At 42.7% G+C, this 22,819-nt stretch overlaps 1 protein-coding gene across 1 annotated transcript in view; it reads left to right on the forward strand.

The window, feature by feature from the left end:
- Nucleotides 1-22,819, forward strand: part of LOC140211142 (protein SSUH2 homolog) — a 64,635-nt gene that overhangs the window by 39,132 nt on the left and 2,684 nt on the right. The window contains exons 6-11 of the mRNA XM_072280655.1: nt 893-1,017; nt 11,236-11,298; nt 12,737-12,822; nt 13,665-13,757; nt 15,784-15,889; nt 17,118-17,225. Of these exons, the coding sequence (XP_072136756.1) occupies nt 893-1,017; nt 11,236-11,298; nt 12,737-12,822; nt 13,665-13,757; nt 15,784-15,889; nt 17,118-17,225 (581 nt within the window). The remainder of the gene's footprint in view (nt 1-892; nt 1,018-11,235; nt 11,299-12,736; nt 12,823-13,664; nt 13,758-15,783; nt 15,890-17,117; nt 17,226-22,819) is intronic.

A 22,819-nucleotide genomic window follows, 5' to 3' on the forward strand; every position in this document is an offset into this window, starting at 1 on the left:
AAAAAAACTCACATGAAATATCGGCTAGAGTTTACCAGAAGGCATGTGGAAGACTCTGAAACCAGATGGATGAAAATTCTATAGTCAAATGAAACCAAGACTGAGCTTTTTGGCTATCAGATTAAACACTATGTTTGACATAAGCCAAATGTCACACTTAATCAAAAGCACACCATCTGTGAAGTATGGTGGCGCTTGCATCATGCTGTAGGGATGCTTCACTGGAAAGCTTGTGAGGGTAGAGGGTAAGATGAATGCAGCACAATACAGGGAAATCTTGGAGGAAACCCTGTTGAAATCTGCAAGAGAACTGCAACTTGGGAGAAGATTTGTTTTCCAGCAAGACAATGACACCAAGCATAAAGCCAAAGCTACACAGGAACGGCTTAAAAACAACAAAGGTCATGTCCTGGAGTGTCCAAGTCAGAGTCCAGACCTCAATCCAATTGAGAATTTGTGGCTGGACTTGAAAAAGGCTGTTCACTCACGATCACCATGCAATCTGACAAAACTTGAGCAGTCTTGTAAAGAGGAATGGGGAAAATTTGCAGTGTCCAGATGTGCAAAGCTGATACAGACCTATTCACACAGACTCAAAGCTATAATTTCTGCCAAAGGTGCATCTACTAAATACTGACCTGAAGGGGGTGAGTAATTTTGCAATCAATTATTTTGTATTTAGTAATTGCAATAAATTTAGACCATTTGTAGAAACTCGTTTTCACTTTGACACAAAAGAGTCCTTTTTGTTGATTAGTGTCAAAAAAAGTCAAATCAAACCCACTGTGCTTTAGAGCTGTAAAACAGTAAAATATGAAAACTTCCAAGGAGGTGAATACTTCAAGGCACTGGAAATATAAAACATTTCTTTCCTTGTTCTCTTTCTTCGCAGGTCAGACAATTGACAGCTCTGGCTTTGGCAACCCTCCACCACCATGGGAAGTGCCAGTAGACATTCCGAAAATGTTTGAGAAAAATAAGAAAAAAGTTCAAGTGCCCAACACTGCATCTGTCAAGGTAAAAAACCTCAGAACAAAAGCGAAGTGCAGCAGATGCCGGGCAGGGACTAAGTCAACCTGTGGATAAACCAGAGTAAATTTAATATCACAAAATGTTTGAAGATACCTTACTGAAGTGGCAACTGCATTTCACACCAAACAATATATATTTGTGTAGATCACCAAAATGTTAAAAAGTAGCTTTTCAGGGAAAGGGAAAAAATATAGAAGCTAGAAATCTGAAATAAATTTGGGAAGTGCTGGGAATACTCTGCATGCCAGGCAGAGAAGAAGAGTTAGTTTTTATAAGAAACAGAAGATGTTAGAGCACATGAGGGAAGGGTAATGAGAACAAAGGTAATGCTCACAAAACGGTAGAGATTATAAGATGAGACCCTGACAAAGGGTCTCGTCCTGAAATAGTGACTGTTCGTTCATTTTCATAGATGCTGCCTGACCTGCTGAGTTTCTCCAGTATTCTGGAGGTGTTGCTCTGAATTTCCAGCATCTGCAGAATCTCTTGTGTTAGAGATTAAGAGACTGGATGACAGAAACATTGTTTGTGTTGGCTGGGAGAAAATGTTAAGACAGATGGCAGCATCTGCAGCCATTGTAACAGTCTTCATATCTATCCGCAACAATTGGATAAAAAGCTGAAGATGAAGAAGCTTATTTATCCCCTCGTCCATTTTGTTTTGGATTGGAGGCAGTCCAGTTAATTAGAAGCATTATAAGTAGGAGCACTGCATGCGATTAAGGCTTCTTTAGAGAAATCACTCCATTTAGATTAAAACATAGAACATTACAGCAGACTACCAGCCCTTTGACCCACAATGTTGTGCCAACCTTTTAACCTACTCCAAGATCAATCCAATTCTTCCCTCCTACATATCCCCCCACTTTTCTATCTTCTAATTTCCTATCTAAGAGTTTCTTAAATGTCTTGAATGTACCTGCCTCTACCACCAACCCTAGCAGGGAGTTGCAAGCACTACCACTCTCTGTGTAAAGATTTTACCTCAGACATCCACCCCCATACTTTCTTCCAATCACCACAAAGTTATGCTCCACCAGTATTAGCCATTTCCATCCTGGAAAAAAAATCTCTGGCTTTCCACCTGATCTATGCTTCTTATCTTCTACACTTCTGTCAAGTTGCCTCTCATCCTCCTTTACTCCAGAAAGAAAAGCCCTAACTCGCTCTGCCTATCCTCATAAGACATGTTCTCTAATCCCAGCAGCATCTTCATAAATATCCTCTACACCCTCTAACCCCCACATCCTTCCTATAATGAGGCATCGAGAACTGAACACAACATTTCAAATGTGATCTAACCAGGGTTCTATAAAGTTGCAAAATTCGTGGCTCTTGAACTCAGTCCCCTGACTCATGAAGGCCAACACACCATATGCCTTCTTAACCACCCTATCAACTTGTTTGGCAACTTTGAGGGAACTGTGCACATGGACTTCAAAATAACTCTGTTCCTGCACAATGCTAAGAATCCTGCCATTAACCACCTTCAAATTCGCCTTCTTCTTGGGCCCTTAAGCATAGGCCATTAATAACCTCCTGACAAAGTTGATGTAATGGTTGGAGTTCAACAACGTTTTTGTAATCCATTGTATCTGCTGTACAGGGGATTGGTCTATACAGATTCAGCAGAGCCCTGTTAGACAGCCTTGCTTGATTCCACCTCTCATGATGAGGATATAGTGTTGGACTTTGAGAGGTGTCTTCAAATTCAACCTTCCTTAACTATTCCCCAAGAATGGTGTGCAGTCACGTCCATGGGCATCTTGACAGCTTTAGTCAGTTCCGAACTTCAGTCTGTGAACTGAAGGATCCTTCGATAATACTGTGAGAAGACCCATCTTGGGTGCCAGTAGCAGCTGCATTTATGGTAATACCTGTAACTTTCCAAAACGTTTATCAGTAGCATTCTCTTAAGTGTGAATTTACACATCTTTGGCTTTATATATGTATTTATATAGTCAGGGATAACTCATTATCAAGGTTAACATTAACTTTGAGTGAGACAGTGTGAATGCTTATGGTGCTACTCTGTTAATCACTTTGGCAGATATCTAACCAGGACAACCACTGTCATGTTTGAGCTGTTCCTCATGATTGAGAGTCCTGGAGACACACAGCATGGAAACAGACCCTTTGTCCCAACAGGTTTATTTCGACCAAGGTTCCCACCCAAACTTGTCCCGTTTGCCTGAATTTGGCCCATCACCCTCTAAGCCTTTCCTAACCATGTACCTGTCCAACTTTTGAATGTGGTTTATGGCCCTGTCTCAACCACTTCCTCTGGCAGATCATTCCATATACTGACCACACTCTGGATGAAAATATTATCCCATGGGTTCCTATTAAATCTCTCCCCCTCACTTTAAACCTATGTCCTCTAGTTCTTGATTCCCCAGTCCTGGGAAAGAGACTGTACACATTGACCCGTCCTGATGTTACATTGCCCTGTAAGATGGCCTCTCTTCTCCTATGCTTCAATGAAAAATATCCCAACCTGCTCAACCTCTCTCCATAACTCAGTCCCACAAGTCCTGGCAACATTCTGAAGGGCCTGTTTCCATGCTGTATGCCTGCAGGATTCTAGATGATGAGGAACAGCCTAAATGTGACCAGACTCATTTGCTTTATAATCACCAGTGACAGAAACCTGAGGTAATTTTCACTGTTTCAGTTTCAGGCGAGAAGTAAAACTGAAAGGCCTAACATACAGATCCCTTACATTGCATTGAGATGTCATTCCAATCTTTGGCACTGTTGCTGAAGCTCCCATAATTTTCATATTGGATAATAACAAATGAGGCCATTCAGCCCGTGGATTCATTATCAGCACTCAGAGCAATTCTGCCAATCCCATCACCTCCCACATCCCCCTACAGTCTATTCTCTCTCATATGTCTATAAGGCCATAAGATATAGGAATAGAATTAGGCTATCTGGTTCATCGAGTCCACTCTGTCATTCCATTATGGCTGACATTATCCCTTTCAACCCCATTATCCTGTCTTCTCCCTGAAATCTTTGACACCCTTACTATTAAAGAACCTATCAACCTCCACTTTAGGTATACCCAGAGATTTGGCCTCCACAGTTGTCTACGGCAAAGAATTCCACAGATTCGCCATCATCTAAAGAAATTTCTCCTCATGTCATGCAACAATAGCCCCCCGATTTTCCTTTCGGCCACTTACACTCGAGGTAATTTAGAGCTGCAATCAAACTGACAGCACGTCTCAGGGTTAAGGGAGAAAACCAGAGGACCTGAGAGGAACTCACGCAGTTACAGGAGCTGCTCCAGACAGACTCCACACAGACAGCACTGAGGATCAGGACTGAACCTGGTCACTATAACTATGCAGTGGCGTTACTAAATAGAGCCTCACTGTGGGTTCAGCTAAATAGAGAATCCGTACAGGGTTTTATGCTCAACTTTTTATAGTATTCCATCTCCCCTAGCTCTGCTCACTCACCCCTTACGCGGGATTCAGCTCAGGCTAAAGTTCCACGAGCACTGGTAACTTCATTTCTTCTCTAAGTGTTGACGTTGGGAAAACTGTAGGTCCTAGAATGTGCATCCATTTTTAAAAAATGCTTTCAGAAGGTGAAGAGGGAGTCAAAGCATTTGAAAAAAGTTCAAAACTTTATCACCATGTGACTGTACATATATACAACCGAATGAAACAATATTCCTCTGTACCACGGTGCACCCACAGCACATCAACCAAAATATTATGCTATAAATAAGTTAATAAAATATATTCAACATGCATGTAGTAAAGTGCAGCACAGTAGAGTGAACAGCTCGCTGTCCTCATGATGAGACCTCTTAGTGTCCTAGTGGCAGTGTTTTCATCAGTCTCACAGCCTGAGCGAAGAATCTGTTACCCAGTCAGGCAGTCATGGTCCTGATGCTTCTGTAACTCCTTCCTGAGGGTAGATGGTCAAAGAGATGGTGAGGTGTGTGATAGGGATCCTCAACAATGCTTTGGGTCCATTTGTCTGCAACATTCCTGGTAAATGTGACGAATAGTTAGGGAGTGGGGAAGAAGTCTTCAGCAGTTTTCACTATCCTCTGTAGGGTCTTGTGGCCCATTATCTTGTAGTGTCGTTCCACACAATGATGCAGCCAGACAGGACACTCTCGATGGTGCTCCTGTAGAAAGTTGTTGGAATGAGGGTTGGAATGAGGGTTGGAATGAGGGTGGGGAGCCTCGTACGCCTCAGTCTCCTCAGAAATTTAGACACTGCTGTACCTTCTTGATTAATGAAGAGGTGTTGTGGGTCCAGGTTGTGCACACCAAGGAACTTTGTGCACTTCACTCTTTCTGGTGTCAGAGCCATGGATGTGCAATGGAGAGTGATTAACCTGGGGCTTCCTGGAATCTATAATCATCTCTTTTGTCTTGTCTACGTTGAGACTCAGGTTGTTGTTCTTGTGCAATTTGACAAGCCTCTCTACCTTTTCTCGGTATGCTGACTCATCATTGTGGCTGATGTGGCCAAACAGTGTGGTATCATCGGCACACTTGATGTGGTTTGAGCTGGAGCTGACAGTGCAGTTGTGAGTCGGCAGCAGACTTGGCACACACCCAGTACTCAACGTGTGATGTTGCTGCCAACTTGGACTCACTGCCGTTTTCCCATGAAGAAGTCCAGGGTCCAGTCACAGAGCGAGATGTTGAGTCCCAACGAAGCCAGTTCACCTTCAGCCTGTGAGGGCTGATTGTGTTAAATGGCGAGTTGAAGTCGATGATCAAAATCCTGGCGTAACAAGGCATCGTTTTTCAGGTGAGATGAGATGGAATGGAGGGCCAAAGTCATGGCAACATCAGTGGACCAATTTCAAAGTTCAAAGTAAATTTTTTATCAAAGTACATGTGTACATATAACCAGATACAACTATGAGATTCATTTTCTTGCAGGCAGACTCAATAAATCCATAATAGGATAATAACCATAATAGAATCAATGAAAGACCACGCCAACTTTAAGCATTCGACCAGGCTGCAAAAGACAACAAACTGCAAATAAAAAAGAGAGAAAGAAATAATAAGCAAATAAATAAATAAGCAACCAAACAATAAATATTGAGAATATAAGATGAAGAGTCCTTGAAAGTGAGTCCACTGTGTCCATTGGTTCTGGGAACATTTCAGTGATGGAGCAAATGAGGTGGAGTGAAACTGTCCCCGTTTGTTCAGGAGCCTGATCATTGAGGGGTAATAACTGTTCCTGAGCCTGGTGCTGTGAGTCCTGAGGCTCCTCTACCTTCTTCCTGATGGCAGCAGTGAGAAGACAGCATGACCTGGATGGTGGGGTCCCTGATGGTGGATACTGCTTTCCCATGACAACACTCTGTGCAGATGTGTTTAATGGTGGGAAGGGCTTTACTCCTGGTGGACTGGGCCATATCCACGTTTTTTTTGTAAGATTTTCTGTTCAAGTGCATTGGTGTTTCCATACCAGGTTGTGAAGCAGCCAATCAATATACTCTCCACCACACAGCTATAGAAGTTTGTCAAGCTTCTGACGTCATGCCAAGTCTTCGCAAACTCCAAAGGAAGTTGAGGCACTTTGTGCTGGTCCCAGGACAGGTCCTCCAAAATGATAACACCAACCAAGAAATTTAAAGTTGCTGACCCTCTCCACCTCTGATCCTCCCGGCTCATGGATCTCTGGTTTCCTCCTTCTGAAGTCAACATTCAGCTCCTTGGTCTTGCTGGCACTGAGGAAGAGGTTGTTGTTGTGACATGCTGGTAGAACTTTGGCAGAAGTGTTTTTAAGTTGGCATGATTGAAGTCAGCAGCACCAATGAAGACACCATCAGGGTGAGTGGTCTCAGGGTTAAAGAGGTCCTGCACACCCTTCCAGCACTAACATGGGGTTGGGGGGAGTAGAGGGGGTGGAATGTAAGCAGCAGTAATCACAATGGCAGTGAACTCCCTCGGTAAATAGAAGGGCCTGCACTTCACCATTAAAAACTCTATCTGCCATGAGCAGTGGGTCATTCACGTGTTCACGTTCAAACAACAAAAGCGAGATTTTCTTTCATTTTAACAACTTTACTTTCTCTGTTCACGTTTAGTACATGAAGCTGCCATTTTCTTACCCAACGTGCTCGCCCCCTCCCTTGTGCGCATGTCCATAACGGGGAAAGTAAACAGCCCAACTCAATGCTTACATAGCTCAAATGAACAGAATTCAACAATCTCCCATCATCCTTTTTATGTAAATTAGATATATTTGTTATACCTCCTGTTGTTAGGCCTAATAATTTCTTAAGAAATCCTATAGCCTCACTTGATGCCTTCAGAGGACTAAAAATATATATATATATCAACTCAAATGTCCTTTAGGATGTGGGAATGAATTCCATCACTTGAATGTCCTTTGGGACGTGGGGATTAGCTCTAACCATTGATGTTAATGCAGTCCTCAAGGTTCCAAATGCTTTCACTAAGTGCCTTCGGCAGCACAAGAGCTGGCCCCCCTTCTTCGTGAGAGAGTCAGCTAGTTGTTCCTTTGTAGTTGACCACAGCATATGATGAATTTTCTGTGCTTGGATGAGTTCCTTGATGCTGCTTATCTTGAGACAAAGCCTCTTCTCTGCAACTGACTTGGTGGATTTGATGGCATAAACCAAAGAGTAGTTAGCTGTGACACAAGTTATTTGTAGACTGTTCTTCTTTGGGTAACAATGGACAAGCTCAGAATGGAGTGTGGCCAGATAAATAACATTGTCAATACCCTCAGACATCGCAATGGTTTCTTCTGCCAGCGTACTAGGTACAGCTCTTCAGATCCTTTTTGATTGTCAACAGAGAAATGAAAATCTTCCCTCTTCTCCCACCAGTACAATAAAATGTCCCCCTTGATTACCTCCATCAAGGAGATTTCCAAATGAAGTATCACTGAAAACAACGAGTCTCAGTGAGCTATCTTTCCCAAGCTGTTGAAACTTCAAGACTGTTTTTTCAGATTGAATTATACACACTATCTTGTTTGCCTCATGTAGAGTTTGTACTGCGGTATTCTTTGTGCTGGATGCCAAGTTGCAGGCATCCAACATGATGTCAGGTCTGTTCTGTCTTGCCACCCATAGAATCTGACCTGTCTTTGACCTAGGTTGCCAGGTTTAGCTTCAATGAGGGCTGCATCCCATTGTATGGCACATGAGGATTCCATGTGGATTGTCTAATGTAGCTTTCTTGGTGCAGTAGTACTGTTCCATCAATAACAATGATGTCTATCCCTACATGGCAGAGTCTGTAATGTTCCTCAAGCCCAACCTGAAAGGCTGACTTTAGCTGAGGGTTGACTGTTGTGGCAACATTTTGTGAGCCTCCCCATATGAAGTTATCTACGTGACTGGCAAGTATTCCAATCACATGACATTCTCAATTTTGCCAGTAAAAAACAGCAGGATCCATTAGTGACATCTTTCCACCTGTTTTCAACATTATTTCCTTGATCTTTTTAAACCAGTAGAGTGATGTATCTGCTAGACCATATACACACTTTTTGAGTTTCCACAGCGGTCCTTCTCTTCTGGCTTCAGGTGGGATTTGGACATAAATGTCACATGACAGCTCCGTTCCTGTAAGAATGTGGATTTTATATCTATGGAATGGGATTGCCAATTCTTTTGACATTTCACTGAGTGAAGAAGTTGGAGAGACTCTGATGCACATGTTGGTGAATCTTTTTGGAGTTCCCTTATGTTCAGTTCCTCAAAACATCAAGCCACCAAGCGTGCTTTTGGTGTAATGCTTGCTGAGGTTTCTTAAAGGGTGCACACCCAGCTTGAAGACCCTGTCTTTTGGCCAATGTCTCTGACTTCCTCAAACACTCCATTATTTCTCCAACTACTGATTTCATCCTGTTTTGCAGAATCAAAGCACACTCCCTTATTTACAAGGACATCTTCCTCTTGACATTTCTCAGATGGTTCAGCCAGATCTATACTTGGTTCAATATGAAGTCTGTCTACATGTGACATATTGACTGACCCTGCAGTGACACGACCGTGACTAGTTCTAGGTAATTCAAGTTGTATCAACTTTTGATTCTGCCAGTGGCTTTCCCTGCTCATCCTAAGACTTCAGCTTTGTATGAGATATTAGTGTCTTGGTCTACAAATCTCACAGTTTGCCCTGTTTTAAGACTGTGTTGTCCATGTTGTCTTTGCATCTGTGATGATACTGAAAACAGGACGACGGGGGCCAGGGAACTTGAAATCATTGAAAAGATCAAGAGCGTGTGAAGTGTAACGGATGTAGGTAGGAAGGGACTGAACCAGGGGGTATAAAACTGAGATGAGATAAGCAGATATGAGTTCAGTGGGGCAGAAACAAGCTGAAGCAATGGACAAGTGGGTTTGTGGATCTTGGGTAGGAGGTAGAAACGGGGGGGGGTGCGGGGTGAGGGACTATGAGGTTGGTGGCAGTGGATGGGAGATCCCCAGAGCTAATAAGGTCAGTGATGGTGTGGAAGACAATGGCCTGGTACTCCTTAGTGGGATCCTGTTTGAGCGGTAAGTTGTGGGGGGGGGGGTAGGTTAGAGATGTCATAGAGCACGACAGCAAAGAAACAGTTCCCTTCAACCCGTCTAGTCCATGCTGAAATGTTATTCTGCCTCATCCCATAGACCTGCACCTGGATCATAGCCCTCCATACACTTCCCATCCATGTACTCATCCAAACTTCTCTTAAATGTTATAATCAAACTCCTCATTCTCCTATACTCCAGGGAATAAAGTCCAAATCTATTCAATCTTTCCCTTTAATTTGGGTAATCAAAGTCTTGGCAACATTGTTGTAAATTTTTGTTCTGTACTTTTTCCAATCTTAATGATACCTTTACTGTAGGTAGGTGACCAAGACTACAGAATGAGGCCTAACTCATCTAGTTGTCAAACTAGTTGTGAATGCTTCACTTACTCATATATAGTGCCCTTTATTTTTATGTCTATTCTGTTTTTTTTGTAATTTATTTTTAATTGAAGTTCATCATCAAGCATTTCCGTAAGATGTATTTCAGATACTGTACATATATATCGTATAATCATATTTGTCACAAATCTCCACATAATATTTATCTGAGGTATACACTTATAGAAAGGAGAGGAAAGAAAGAACAATTGAAAGAAGAAAACTATATACAAAGTAGGGAGTGATTTTATTTTTACAACATATTCATTGACTTGTGAGAATAAAATCAGGCCTATGAGGTGTTAAGTAGTTAAACCATTTTTCCCAGTATGAATCAAATTGTTCCAGCTTATAATTAATAGATGCTGTTATCTTCTCCATTTTGTAAATGACCATTGTAATTTCCATCCATGCATTTAAAGTTGGGCTCTCCTGTGATAACCATTTCCTGGTAAGGGTGTTTTTACCAGCCACCAGCAGTATATTCATTAAATATTTATCTCTTTTCAACCATTCTTGAGGTATATACCCAAAATATATGGTCTTATTTTCTAAGGGTATTTCACATTTAAAAATGTCTTGTAGGCATTATGTATCCCACTCCAATACTCTTTGATAATGGGGCATTCCCAGAAAATATGATAATAGTTTGCATTTTGATTTCCACAATTTCTCCAGCAAACAGTGGGGTTACTATCATAATGGGATTTCTGAGAGGGTGTAATAAAATATCTTATCAAGTTTTTCTACCCGAACTCCCTCCATTTCTGTAAACTGGTACACCTCCATTGATACCTCCATATTATGGACCAGTTATCCCTCCTTCCTTCTCCCATTTTGTTTTAATGTATGAACTATTCTGTTTTTATTGGTTAGGTCTCACCAACTTCAACATAACATCCCAACTCCTGTACGTAATACCTCGATTTATAAAGGCCAATGTGCCAAAAATATGCGGGGTAAATTTTTTTACACAGGAAGTGATAGGTACCTGGAATGTGCCCAGGGTAGTGGTGGAGACAGACACAATAATGACATTTAAGAGGACACATGAATATGGAAAGATATGCATCATGAGCAGGCAGAAGAGATTTGGTGTAATTTGGCATTCTAGCCAGCACAGACATAATGGGCCAAAAGGCCTGTTTCTATGCTGTACGTATCTGTGTTCCACATTCTTTGCTTAGATTTAATGTTTTAAACTTCAAGTATCATGACTGGTTAGTAAGCTGGGAGGCAACACTCATTTTGTTTGAAATTGCTCTGTTCCAGGGGTGCCACGGATGTACGGCGATGGGTAAACTCCCATGCAGTGACTGCCTTCAGACAGGATGGGTAGGTAAACTTGCAGTTATAGAGAACCTTTCAAGTGCTCCTGGCTTGTCAGTGCCCTTCACAGGCAAGGTATTATCTTATGCAATGTAGCCAACATTATGTTGGTGAAGTGGAGCCTTCTGGTTTACACAGCAGGTTCCCCTAAATCTCAGGGGAAGTGAAAGAGCACTTAAGGCATCTTGGAGAAGTGAATCAAGAAATAAATATTGGTTAGGACATTTGGAGTCCAAGGGTTTTCTGTCCACCTTTACAAATGGATAAGGCTAGTTCGACATCCCAATCAGAAGGTGGTGTATCTAATTTTCAAAAAGATAAAGAGATTAGATTTATTTGTCACATATAGATCAAAACATCAGAATCCGAATCAGGTTTATTATCACCGGCATGTGACATGAAATTTGTTAACTTAGCAGCAGCTGTTCAATGCAATACATAATCTAGCAGAGAGAAAGAAAAAAAAATAATGATAAATAAAATAAAACATAATAAATAAACAAGTAAGTCAAAATATGCAGTGAAATGCATTGTTTGCATCAAATATTGTATCATTTCTAAATGCATGCATTACTAAATGACAATAAAAGAGGACTGCGTGTCTTCATAATCTAAATCTAAATCAAATCAGGGAGGATTGTGATGGGCAGCCGGCAAGTGTCATTGTGCTTCTAGCACGATTATAGCAGGCCCACAACTCTCTGACCCTAACCTGCACGTCTTTTTGGAATGTGGGAAGAAACCGGGACATCTGGAAGAAACCCTTGCAGTCACCCAGGGGAAGAAGTTTGAACTCACAGGCAGCGGCCAGAATTGAACCCCTAACGTACAGCTGGCTGCTGTAAAGTGTTGAGCTAACTGCCACATCCCTGTGCCACCCATGAGCAGTGAGATCAGAATCCAGCCCCATCTGACTCAGCGATGAGAAACTGTGCTGCAGTGCCAGAGCACACATCACCCAGTTACACAGTTACAGTAACTGCGTGGCACAGTTTTGTTATAGCATCTGCAGAAACTAGACTGCATCACAGCAAGAGCCAACAATTTCCAAGCAAGGGAACAAGCTCAAAATGGAGTTGGAAGCCTTAATTGCTTATTAAAAAGAGTTGAGTATCTGCTCAGCAATGGGACACCCTAACCATGGAAATGCTGCCAGTTTCATTTCTGTGTCCTCCCTTCCCACCCTGTACTTTCATTTGGTCAAGTCAGCCATCAAGGCCAAGTGGCACTGTAACAAATGTACGTGAACCTGAAATTCTGGGGCTGGTAGAGGACCCCCACATGGCCATTGGAATGGATGGCTAGCTCGTTCCAGAGCAGCTGGTGGAAAGGGGAGCGTGCACTCCAAGCCCCAGAGGAAGTGTTGCATTTTAAGCTAAGATGTCTACATCCAGTATGTTCGAGGTGAAATAGGTTGGATAACGAGTTACATTTCCACGTACAGGTGAAATGCAGGACCTGCGATGGTAGAGGATCCGTGTCTGCCGATGGCAGCAGATGCAGTCATTGCATGGGTAATGGCAAAAAAAGGTACGAGTAGAAGTGAGGTTGTGAATGAGGCCTAACTCATCTAGCTGTCAAACTAGTGAAGGCCTCACTTGTTTTTATACAGTGCCCTTTCTTTTTATGTCTATTCTGTTTTTTACCGGTGTCACTGGACCAGGAGACCATAAGACATAGGAGCAGAATTCGACTATTCGACCCATTGAGTCTGCTCTGCCATTCAATCACGGCTGATTTACTTTCCCTCTCAACCCCACTTTCCTGCCTTCTCCCCATAACCTTTAGCACCCTTACTAATCAAGAACCGATCAATCTCCACTTTAAATACTTCCAATGCCTCGGCCTCCACAGCCGTCTGTGACAATGAATTCCATAGATTCACCAACCTCTGCTTAAAAAAAAATCCTCCTCATCTCTGTTCTAAAGGGATATCCTTGTTTTCTGAGGCTGTGCTGACTGGTCCTAGACTCTCCCAATATTGGAAACATCCTCTCCACGTTTACTCTATCTCGGCCTTCCAATATTTGGTCGGTTTCAGTGAGATCTGCCCCTCATTCTTCTAAACTCCAGTGAGTCCAGGTCCAAGCCATCAATCTGATGTGGGTTTCCAGGCCCCTGTACCCCCTGCCTGTTGACGGTAATGAGAAGGTCTAGACGCTGGGTGTCCTTAATGATGGATATCACCTTTCCTGAGACATCGCCCTTTGTAGATGGTCTTGTGGTGGTGAGAGCACCCATGATGGAACTAGTTTAATAAAGGATCAAAAGCTAATTTGTCATTACTTGTTTATTAGAGACATAATCTGCTGTGTGGCATAATCAGTGCATGTATGCTACAGACTATATTCACTTGTCTTATCTTCCCCCAGTTGTGGATCCTGCAGTGGACATGGACAGAAGGAATGTGATGTGTGCCAAGGCCATGGTCAGTTGTATCTTTACATTCAGTTGACAGTAAAGTGGTGAGTTTTGTTTTTGATTCTTAAGTAGAAAGTTGGATTGACTATTTGGGTAAAGAGAGTCAGCAATATTTATTGAAAATGGTACATGTCACATTGAATCTTAAATATTTTCACTAGATAGTTTGACAGGATTTTATGTAGGTGCAGTTAAAACCACGTGTGTATTTTTAATAGTAAAAAACCCTTAAATTTGTCCTTCCTTGTCCCCCTAAGTTTGTAGAATTACTATCAATAAACAGCTCACCAAGTAAGAGTCATATACCACAGAAACAGGCCCTTCTGCCCATTATGTCCATTCCAACCCTTCAACCTGTGGCAGCACTCCTTGTAAATGTATTCAATGGTACTTACCACCGTAAGCATTCATTTCCTGCACAACTAGTGTGTTGTAGATGTAGTGTGTGGCGTTAACAACATGCAGTGAAGCAACCTGCCAGATGTCAGGCACTACGGTCATGTGGCACTATTACAGCTTGGGGCATCGGAGCTCAGAGTTCATCTCTGACATCATCTATAAGGAGTCTGTTTGTCCTGCCCATGGAATGCATGGGTTTTCCCTAGGTGCTCCAGTTTCCTCCCACGATCCAAAGACGTACTGGTTAGTAGGTTAATTGAACATTATAAATTGTCCCATGGTTAGGCTAGGGTTAAATCGGAGGTTGAATTGAAGGGCCGGAAAGGCCACTAATCCCATTGACCAGCATTTGGACCATAGTCTTCAATGCTTTAACAATTCAGTATCATATCAAGATACTTTTTAAATGTTTTGAAAGTAACTGCAAGTTTAGAATTGTGAAGGGTGCACGTAGGTCCCAATGTCCTTCTGGAAAGTGCTTATCCTGATTATAGGGCAGTGCTGTGGTGCAGCTCGTGAAGCTGTTCCTTCAGCACTCCAGTGACCTGGACTGTCCTGTCTTCGGTTGCTCGGTGCATGAAGTCGGCATATTCTTGCCACGATCAAGTCCGTTTTTTTTGGGAGGAACACACAAAATGCTGGAGGAACTCAGCAGGTCAGACAACACCTATGGAAAAGAATCAACAGTCGATGATTTGGGCCGAGAGCCTTCATCAGGATTGGAAAGGAAGAGGGAGGATGCCAGAGTAAGGAGGTGGGAGGAGAGGAAGGAGTACAAGCTGGAAGGTGATAGGTGAAGCCCGGTAGGTGGGGGAGGGGTAGTGAAGTAAGAAGCCAGGAGGTGATAGGTGGAAAAGGTAAAGGGCTAGAGAAAAGCAATCTGATAGGCGGGGAAAGGAGGGTGGACCATGGGAGAAAGGGACAGGAGGGGCACCAGGGGGAGATGATAGGCAGGTGAGGAGAAGAAGTAAGGGGGGGGTGCAGAGTAACAAACTGAAGAAGAGGGAAGGGGAAGGGGGAAGATTACTGGAAGTTGGAGAAATTGATGGTCATGCCATCAGGTTGGAGGCTGAGTCCTGATGAAGGGTCTTGGCCTGAAACGTCGACTGTACCTCTTCCTAGAGATGCTGCCTGGCCTGCTGCGTTCACCAGCAACTTTGATACCAGTTGAAATTTGTTGTTTTGTAACACTGGTACATAAAATACACAAAATATACTGTGAATTATAATAAGAAATATGTAAAAAAAATCAATAAGTCTTGAAAAAAGAGAGCAAAAATAGTGAAGGAGTAATCATGGGTTCATTATTCAGAAATCTGATGGTGGAGGGAAAGAAGCTGTTCTTAAAATGTTGAGTGCTTGTTTTCTGGCTCCTGTACTGCCTTTGATGGTAGTAGTGAAAAGAGGGCATATCATGTGTATTGGATGTCCTTAATGATGGATGCCACCTTTTGAAGTTATCCTCGACGTTGGGGAGGCTAGTGCCCATTATGGAGCTGGCTGTGTTTACAACCCCTGCAGCTTTTTCTGATCCTGTGCAGTGGATGGCGATGCAACCAGTTAGAATGCTCTCCATCTGTAGAAATTAGGTTCCAATTTTGAAAGTGCAAGTGTAATGTACATTCTTTTAGACTGCCAATGGTTTATGGTTGCTTTCTCATTAATAAATAGGGAAAACAACAATTTTGAAAAAGTTATTGAACAACAGTGTGGATTTCCCGCACAGAAACTCAGTAAAGTCGCTGGGAAGGAGCTGTTCAGCGATCAACAGGTTCAGGTAAAGAGACCAGATGTTGAGACTGAAGAATGTGTTAAAGGACTAATTTCTCCTGTCTCTGTAACAGCCTCAAAGTGGGGTTGGTATCTTTACCACTCAACTTGGCTCTCCGAAGAATGCTTGCTTCAGGTAATGTGGAATTTGGGGTCCTCTAATGTAATTGAGCTCATAGTTGCCAATTTACATCAAAGCTAAACCAGTTCTGTGTTTTGCATACTGGTCACGCTGCATATGTAATGGAACTGAATACTTTTGAGGAGCTAGAAAGTGGTGGTACTTCACTGAGGCTCACCCAAATAATTTTACCACCTCGAGTCCCTGCCCCCCCCCCTTATGCTTACCTGCTTGACTTAATCTTGAGACATTAAACCAGTGGTCCTCATCAAGCTGCCTGTTGGGCAGCTTGTGGCCTGCCTGCTGGTTCACAGGCCTCAGAACGTAGGGAGCTACCATGTTGTGGGAATAGACACGTCATCCAGAGGTCGAAGTTAGTTGCCTCTCTGCCTCACGCAAATCCTTGTCACGTCACTCGAGTTGAGTATGATGTTCTTCTATTGGTGGGTCCTCAGGAGGCTATAGAGGCCGATCTGGGATCCACATAATCAGGATGTAAGAGTGCATTCACTCAATAGAGAATGCCTCTGGGTGACTTTGCTTAATGTAGGGAGGCTGATGCATGGGCAGCCACCCCAAGTCCTTGATAGATCGGGCTCCAGTCACATAGAATGCAAGACGACTGGGGACCCTTCATGTTGAAGCCTTCCTCCTCACTCGCTGCCATCGTGATGTGTCACCATCTTCCACCAGCTCCACCGCTGAGGTCTTGGTTGGATCACTCTTGTCTGGAACCTCCCTCTTCACCCTACCACCATGGGTGACCCTGTCAGGAGCTGAGCACCGGATGGCTAAACGTAAGACGGCATCACTCTCCAGATCTCAGGAACTCAGAAGCCCCTCCACCATTCCTCAGAGAAGCCTTGTCACAAACTATACTGTCAATCGGACTCTTTCAGTTGGAACATGCCCATTTATAGTCTGCTCCTTTATATAAGGAAAAAAAAAAGGTTAATTGCTTTTTCAAAACCTGGCACAAAAACCTAAGTTACATCATGGTTTGTAGTACCTTCTGTATTCCTTTGGCTGTTTTACTTTTGTTCTGCAGATGCAGCTGAATGCCTGCATCCTGTCCATGCCCTACCTAATGTCATATTTATTTCCTTCATCATAGGTGTTCCCTATCCTGGGCTTCCCAGACCCCAGGGTTAACCAGATCTCCCAGCAGGGGATCCAGGCACATTGGACTCAGTTTGGGAAAACTTCTCGTATAATCCAGCAGGTGAGAAGTAATTCTTGCAATTTCAACCTTGGCAGAGGAAGCTAACTATGGCCAGTGCTTTCGGAAGCCTGTAAGGTGGTTATAATGTACACCCTGACATCTTTCAACTTACAAACCAGCCGTAACCTTTTAGCCAATATGAATGTGTGTAGTAATGGTATAACCATAAGAAGCTACAATATCATGACTTGGAGTTATTTATGACAAGATGATAAAAGGAATAGAGCGAGTAGATAGCCAGGGACTTTCTTCCCAGGGCAGAAATGGTTAATACAAGGGGGCCTAATTTTAAGGTAATTGGAGGAAACTGTAGGGGGGATGTCAGAGGTAAGTTTTTTTACACAAAGAGGAACAGCTTGCCGGGAAAGTGCTAGAGGTAGATACAGTAGGGACATTTAAGAAACTCTTAGACAGGGACATGGTGATAGAAAATTGAGAGCTATGTAGGAGGGAAGACTTAGGTAGATCTTTGAATAGGTTAAAAGGTCAGCTGAGGGGTCTGTACTCTGCTGTAATGTTCTATATTCTGTGTGAAGAAAGCATTCCAAACTGTCCGGCCACCAACATACATTTTTCATTTGCTGGTCCCTAGAGTATAGCAGATTCTGTTCCTCTGAGTTATTCATAATCCAACAGTTCACAGGTTGGAAATGCAGATGTGGACTATGTTGTCAAATGACAAAAAAATGATTGTATCCCTATGGCAGCCAACAAGTCCATCCCATTGGTCTTCGAAATGCTTTTAGATTAGATTATGAGAACACTCAGTCCTCTTTTATTGTCAATTAGAAATGCATACATGCATTAAGAAATGATACAATGTTTCTCCAGAGTGATATCACAGAAAACAAGACAGACCAAAGACTAACACTGACAAAACCACATAACTATAACATATAGTTACAGCAGTGCAAAGCAATACCATAATTTGATAAAGAACAGACCATGGGCACAGTAAAAAAAAATCTCAAAGTACCGAGTCGATCGACTCCCGAGTCCCCAGTAGCTGGCGGCAAAAGGGAGAAACTCCCTGCCATAAACCTCCAGGCACCGTCTACTTGCCGATACCTTGGAAGCAGCCGACCACAGCCGACACTGAGTCCATCCATCCAAAAACTTCGAGCTTCCAACCAGCCTCTCCGATACAGCCTCCCGAGTGCCATCCTCTGCCAAGCACCTTTGACCTCTCCACGGCCGCTGAAACACACAAAGCCGAGGATTTCGGGGCCTTCAGCTCCGGAGATTCCGGTTACCACACAGTAACAGCGGCAGCGAAGCGACATTTCAGAAGTTTTCCAGATGTTCCTCCGTGCTCTCACATCTGTCTCCATCAAATCAGAATTGTGCACGGTCCCCTACTTGACAGATAATAGATATTCATCACCGAAGTGGCTGCGCGCGCTGCCATTGCGCCGCCATCTTCTCCCTCCTCCCGGGAGGTTTTTGATCATCTGCACGGGCCGTAGTCAAGTAGGGTATTCATAACTTGTGTATAGAGATAATAGAATTCTTCCCCTATATTGCAATTTCAATATATGTTACTGAGAACTGATGCATTGAATCTTCTGATCAAAATCAATGAACCTTGATCAGGAGGTAATGTGGCACGGCTGCACAGCAGTTAGGATAACACTATTACAGAGTCAACAACCTGAGTTCAGTTCCCATCACTCTCTCTAAAGAACATTACAACATTAGAAAGTTTTTGACAAGAACAGGCCATTCGGACCAACAAAGCTTGCCAAATTCCTATTCAAACAGTGTGTTAAAATACCTATTGAGCTTAGATTTGAAAGTCTCTAAGGTACTACTCTCAACTACACAACTAGGTGGTTTGTTCTATGTATTCACAACTCACTGTGTAAAGAAATGCTTCCTGATGTTAGTTTGAAGTCTCCCTTTAACCAGTCTCCACCTCTGGTCCTGTGTCCTTGTTGAAGGATTAGTTTTGAAGTAGCAGCTGGCATTCACCTTACCTATACCCTTAGTGGTGCTGAACTCTTCTATTATGTCTCCTATCATTCTACGTCTACTGAGGCTAAAAAGATTTCATTCCTTCTATCTTTCTTCATAGCTCATACCTGACAGACCTGAACTGAGTCACTTGCCCTTCTCTGAACTCTCTCCAATGTCTTCACATCCCTCACAAAATATGGGGACCAAAATTGTGCACAGTACTCAAGGTGTGGCCTCACAAATGCATTGGAGAATGGCTCTCGAGTTGAACTCCACTGAGCGCATTATATAGCCCAATATTCTGTTAGCTTTCCTAATCACTTACATGCATTGTCTAGATGTTGATAGTGATGAGTCTACCCAAGTCCTTCTCATACACTTTCTAACTTAAGACCTCCCATTGTATATTTATATACATATATATTAATGACTTAGATGAGGGAATTAAATGCAGCATCTCCAAGTTTGCGGATGACACGAAGCTGGGTGGCAGTGTTAGCTGTGAGGAGGATGCTAAGAGGATGCAGAGTGACTTGGATAGGTTAGGTGAGTGGGAAAATTCATGGCAGATGAAATTTAATGTGGATAAATGTGAGGTTATCCACTTTGGTGGCAAAAACAGGAAACAGATTATTATCTGAACGGTGGCCGATTAGGAAAAGGGGAGGTGCAACGAGACCTGGGTGTCATTATACACCAGTCATTGAAAGTGGGCATGCAGGTACAGCAGGCGGTGAAAAAGGCGAATGGTATGCTGGCATTCATAGCAAGAGGATTCGAGTACAGGAGCAGGGAGGTACTACTGCAGTTGTACAAGGCCTTGGTGAGACCACACCTGGAGTATTGTGTGCAGTTTTGGTCCCCTAATCTGAGGAAAGACATCCTTGCCATAGAGGGAGTACAGAGAAGGTTCACCAGATTGATTCCTGGGATGGCAGGACTTTCATATGATGAAAGACTGGATCGACTAGGCTTATACTCGCTGGAATTTAGAAGATTGAAGGGGGATCTTATTGAAATGTATAAAATCCTAAATGGATTGGACAGGCTAGATGCAGGAAGATTGTTCCTGATGTTGGGGAAGTCCAGAATGAGGGGTCACAGTTTGAGGATAAAGGGGAAGCCTTTTAGGACCGAGATGGGGAATATCTTCTTCACACAGAGAGTGGTGAATCTGTGGAATTCTCTGCCACAGGAAACATCTGAGGCCAATTCATTGGCTATATTTAAGAGGGAGTTAGATAAGGCCCTTGTGGCTAAAGGGATCGGGGGTATGGAGAGAAGGCAGGTACAGGGTTCTGAGGTGGATGATCAGCCGTGATCATACTAAATGGCAGTGCAAGCTCAAAGGGCTGAATAGCCTACTCCTGCACCTATTTTCTATGTTTCTATATTTATATTTCTACTTCCTATAGGTAATACTTCAGATTTACTTACATTAAATTTCATCTGCCATTTATCTGCCCACATCTGGATTTTGTTTAGATCGAATTGTATTGATTCTACTGTCTGAATATTATCAGCCCATTCCCCTAATTTTATGTCATTGGCAAACTTTACTAGTTTATTAAGTGTTTATCTAAAATCATCAATGTATATTTTAAACAGCAGCAGCCCCAAAATTAATCCTTGCAAAACTCCACTTTTAACATCTTCTAGGTGTGAAAATGATTCTCTCACCATAACTCATTGTTTTCTGTTTTTGAGCCAACTCTCAAGGGTTTCAAAGGTACATTTAATGTCAAGGAAATGTACACAATATACATCTGAAATTCTTTTTCTTCGCAAACCTCCACAAAAGCAGATGAGTGCCCCAAAGAACAAATGACAGCCAAATGTTAGAACCCCGAAGCCTCCCCCCAGGTCCCCCCACTTCCACGCACAAGCAGCAGCAAAGCAACTATCCCCCTCCCCCACCAGCAAAAAAAGCATCGGCGCCCCCCCCCCTCACCGAGCACCTCAGCATACAGCAAAGCATGAATAAAGACACAGACTTGCAGTATCCCAAAGACTACTCTTTAGTTGGTAATTCAACACATCACAGGCTCTCTCTCTCCCTAATAAGTGAAAAAGAGGTGTCTCCATTCCACAGCACCCATTCCAACTGTTTCCAAATCTGCACCCATTCACACACTTTACCCTGAATCCCTACCTCCTGTAATTTGATAATTAACCTCTTGTGGGGTACCTTGTCAAAAGCCTTCTGAAAGTCCAAGTAAATAATATCAACCATTATTGTTATGATAAATTTTAGATGCCTCTTCATAGAACTCCAGCATATTAGTAAAACATGATTTCCCCTTTCTGAACCCATGCTGGCTTTCTGTTAACATGCCTGTTCTTATCAGCTGATTTTCCAGCTCATACTTTATTAATGTTTCCATCATTCCATACACGTTAAGCTCTACATGTCTATAGTTACCTGGGTCAGTGTGGTCACCCTTCTTATATACTGGGACAATGTTAGCCCATTTCCAGTCCTTAGGGATTTCACCAGTCTTCACTGACTTCTGAAAAATGCATGTTAGGGGTTTGTGTATATAATCACAGACCTCTTTATATACCCTTGAATATATGTTGTCTGGCCCTGGAGATTTATTACCTTGCAGCTTTTCAGCTGAAGCAGGACCTTGTGTTCTAAGATCTCTAAGTCACTTAAAACAACCTTATTTTTCTCTACAATTACTGGCATATTGCCAACGCCCTCGCAGATGAATACTGTAGCAAGAGTTTGTATGTTCTCCGCGTGTGAGATTCCTCCGGTTGCTCTGGTTTCCTCCCACATTCCAAAGACATACAGTTTAGTAGGTTAATGGGGGTAATTGGGTGGTGTAGGCTAGTGGGCCTTTTGGCCTGTTAGTGTGCTGTATTTCTAAATAAAAATAAGGAAAACATAAAATGAGATTGCAAAGTTTATAATTTTTATAAACATACAGCCGAGGCATCAGTGGTTTCTGAAGTTGATCTGTTGAACAAAGAACAATGCAAACTTGAGGAGTGTGGGAGAATTTGATGCCCTGAATACCACAGCTTGAGTTAAATGAATCCGTACAGCTGACAGCCCAGCCACCTGCCTCTTCTGACCAGTCAATGTTCCTCCTACCAATAGAACGATGCTATCTGTTTTTGTCTGCTTAGATTAAAAATGCACTATCGAAGGCATCCAACCAACAGCTTTGCATGTTACATTGACCCCCATCCCCTAAACCCTCCTTCTGCACAGGTTCATCTGGTTCATAACTATAATGGTGTCAGTAAGTGGGATTAAGATACTCAATCCCAATGCTATAACCATCCCCATCCCCACTACCTTCTCCCACTCTTTGGGAGTAGGATGTGGTGAAATTGAGACCATTGGGCCGTTGCCACAAAACCAGCACAAGATAAAAAACAATTGTTTAAAGCACACTCAGATTATGCCTTAAATCTGTGTTAATAGCATGGTTCAATATTCCCTGCCATCAGGATCTTCTTCGTGAATATTTGCTCCTCGTGTGATCTGGAACTACAGTATCTCACCACAAGGGGGCTTATTTCCTTCTAGTGATTTTCCTTTCACTCCTTCTGAAGTCACTGACTCGTGCTCAGGAATAATTCCACAAATGTCAATCTTCTAACACTAAGCATACAATATTGCC

The sequence above is a fragment of the Mobula birostris genome, chromosome 16 (genome assembly GCF_030028105.1).
Source record: "Mobula birostris isolate sMobBir1 chromosome 16, sMobBir1.hap1, whole genome shotgun sequence".
Taxonomy (NCBI): domain Eukaryota; kingdom Metazoa; phylum Chordata; class Chondrichthyes; order Myliobatiformes; family Myliobatidae; genus Mobula; species Mobula birostris.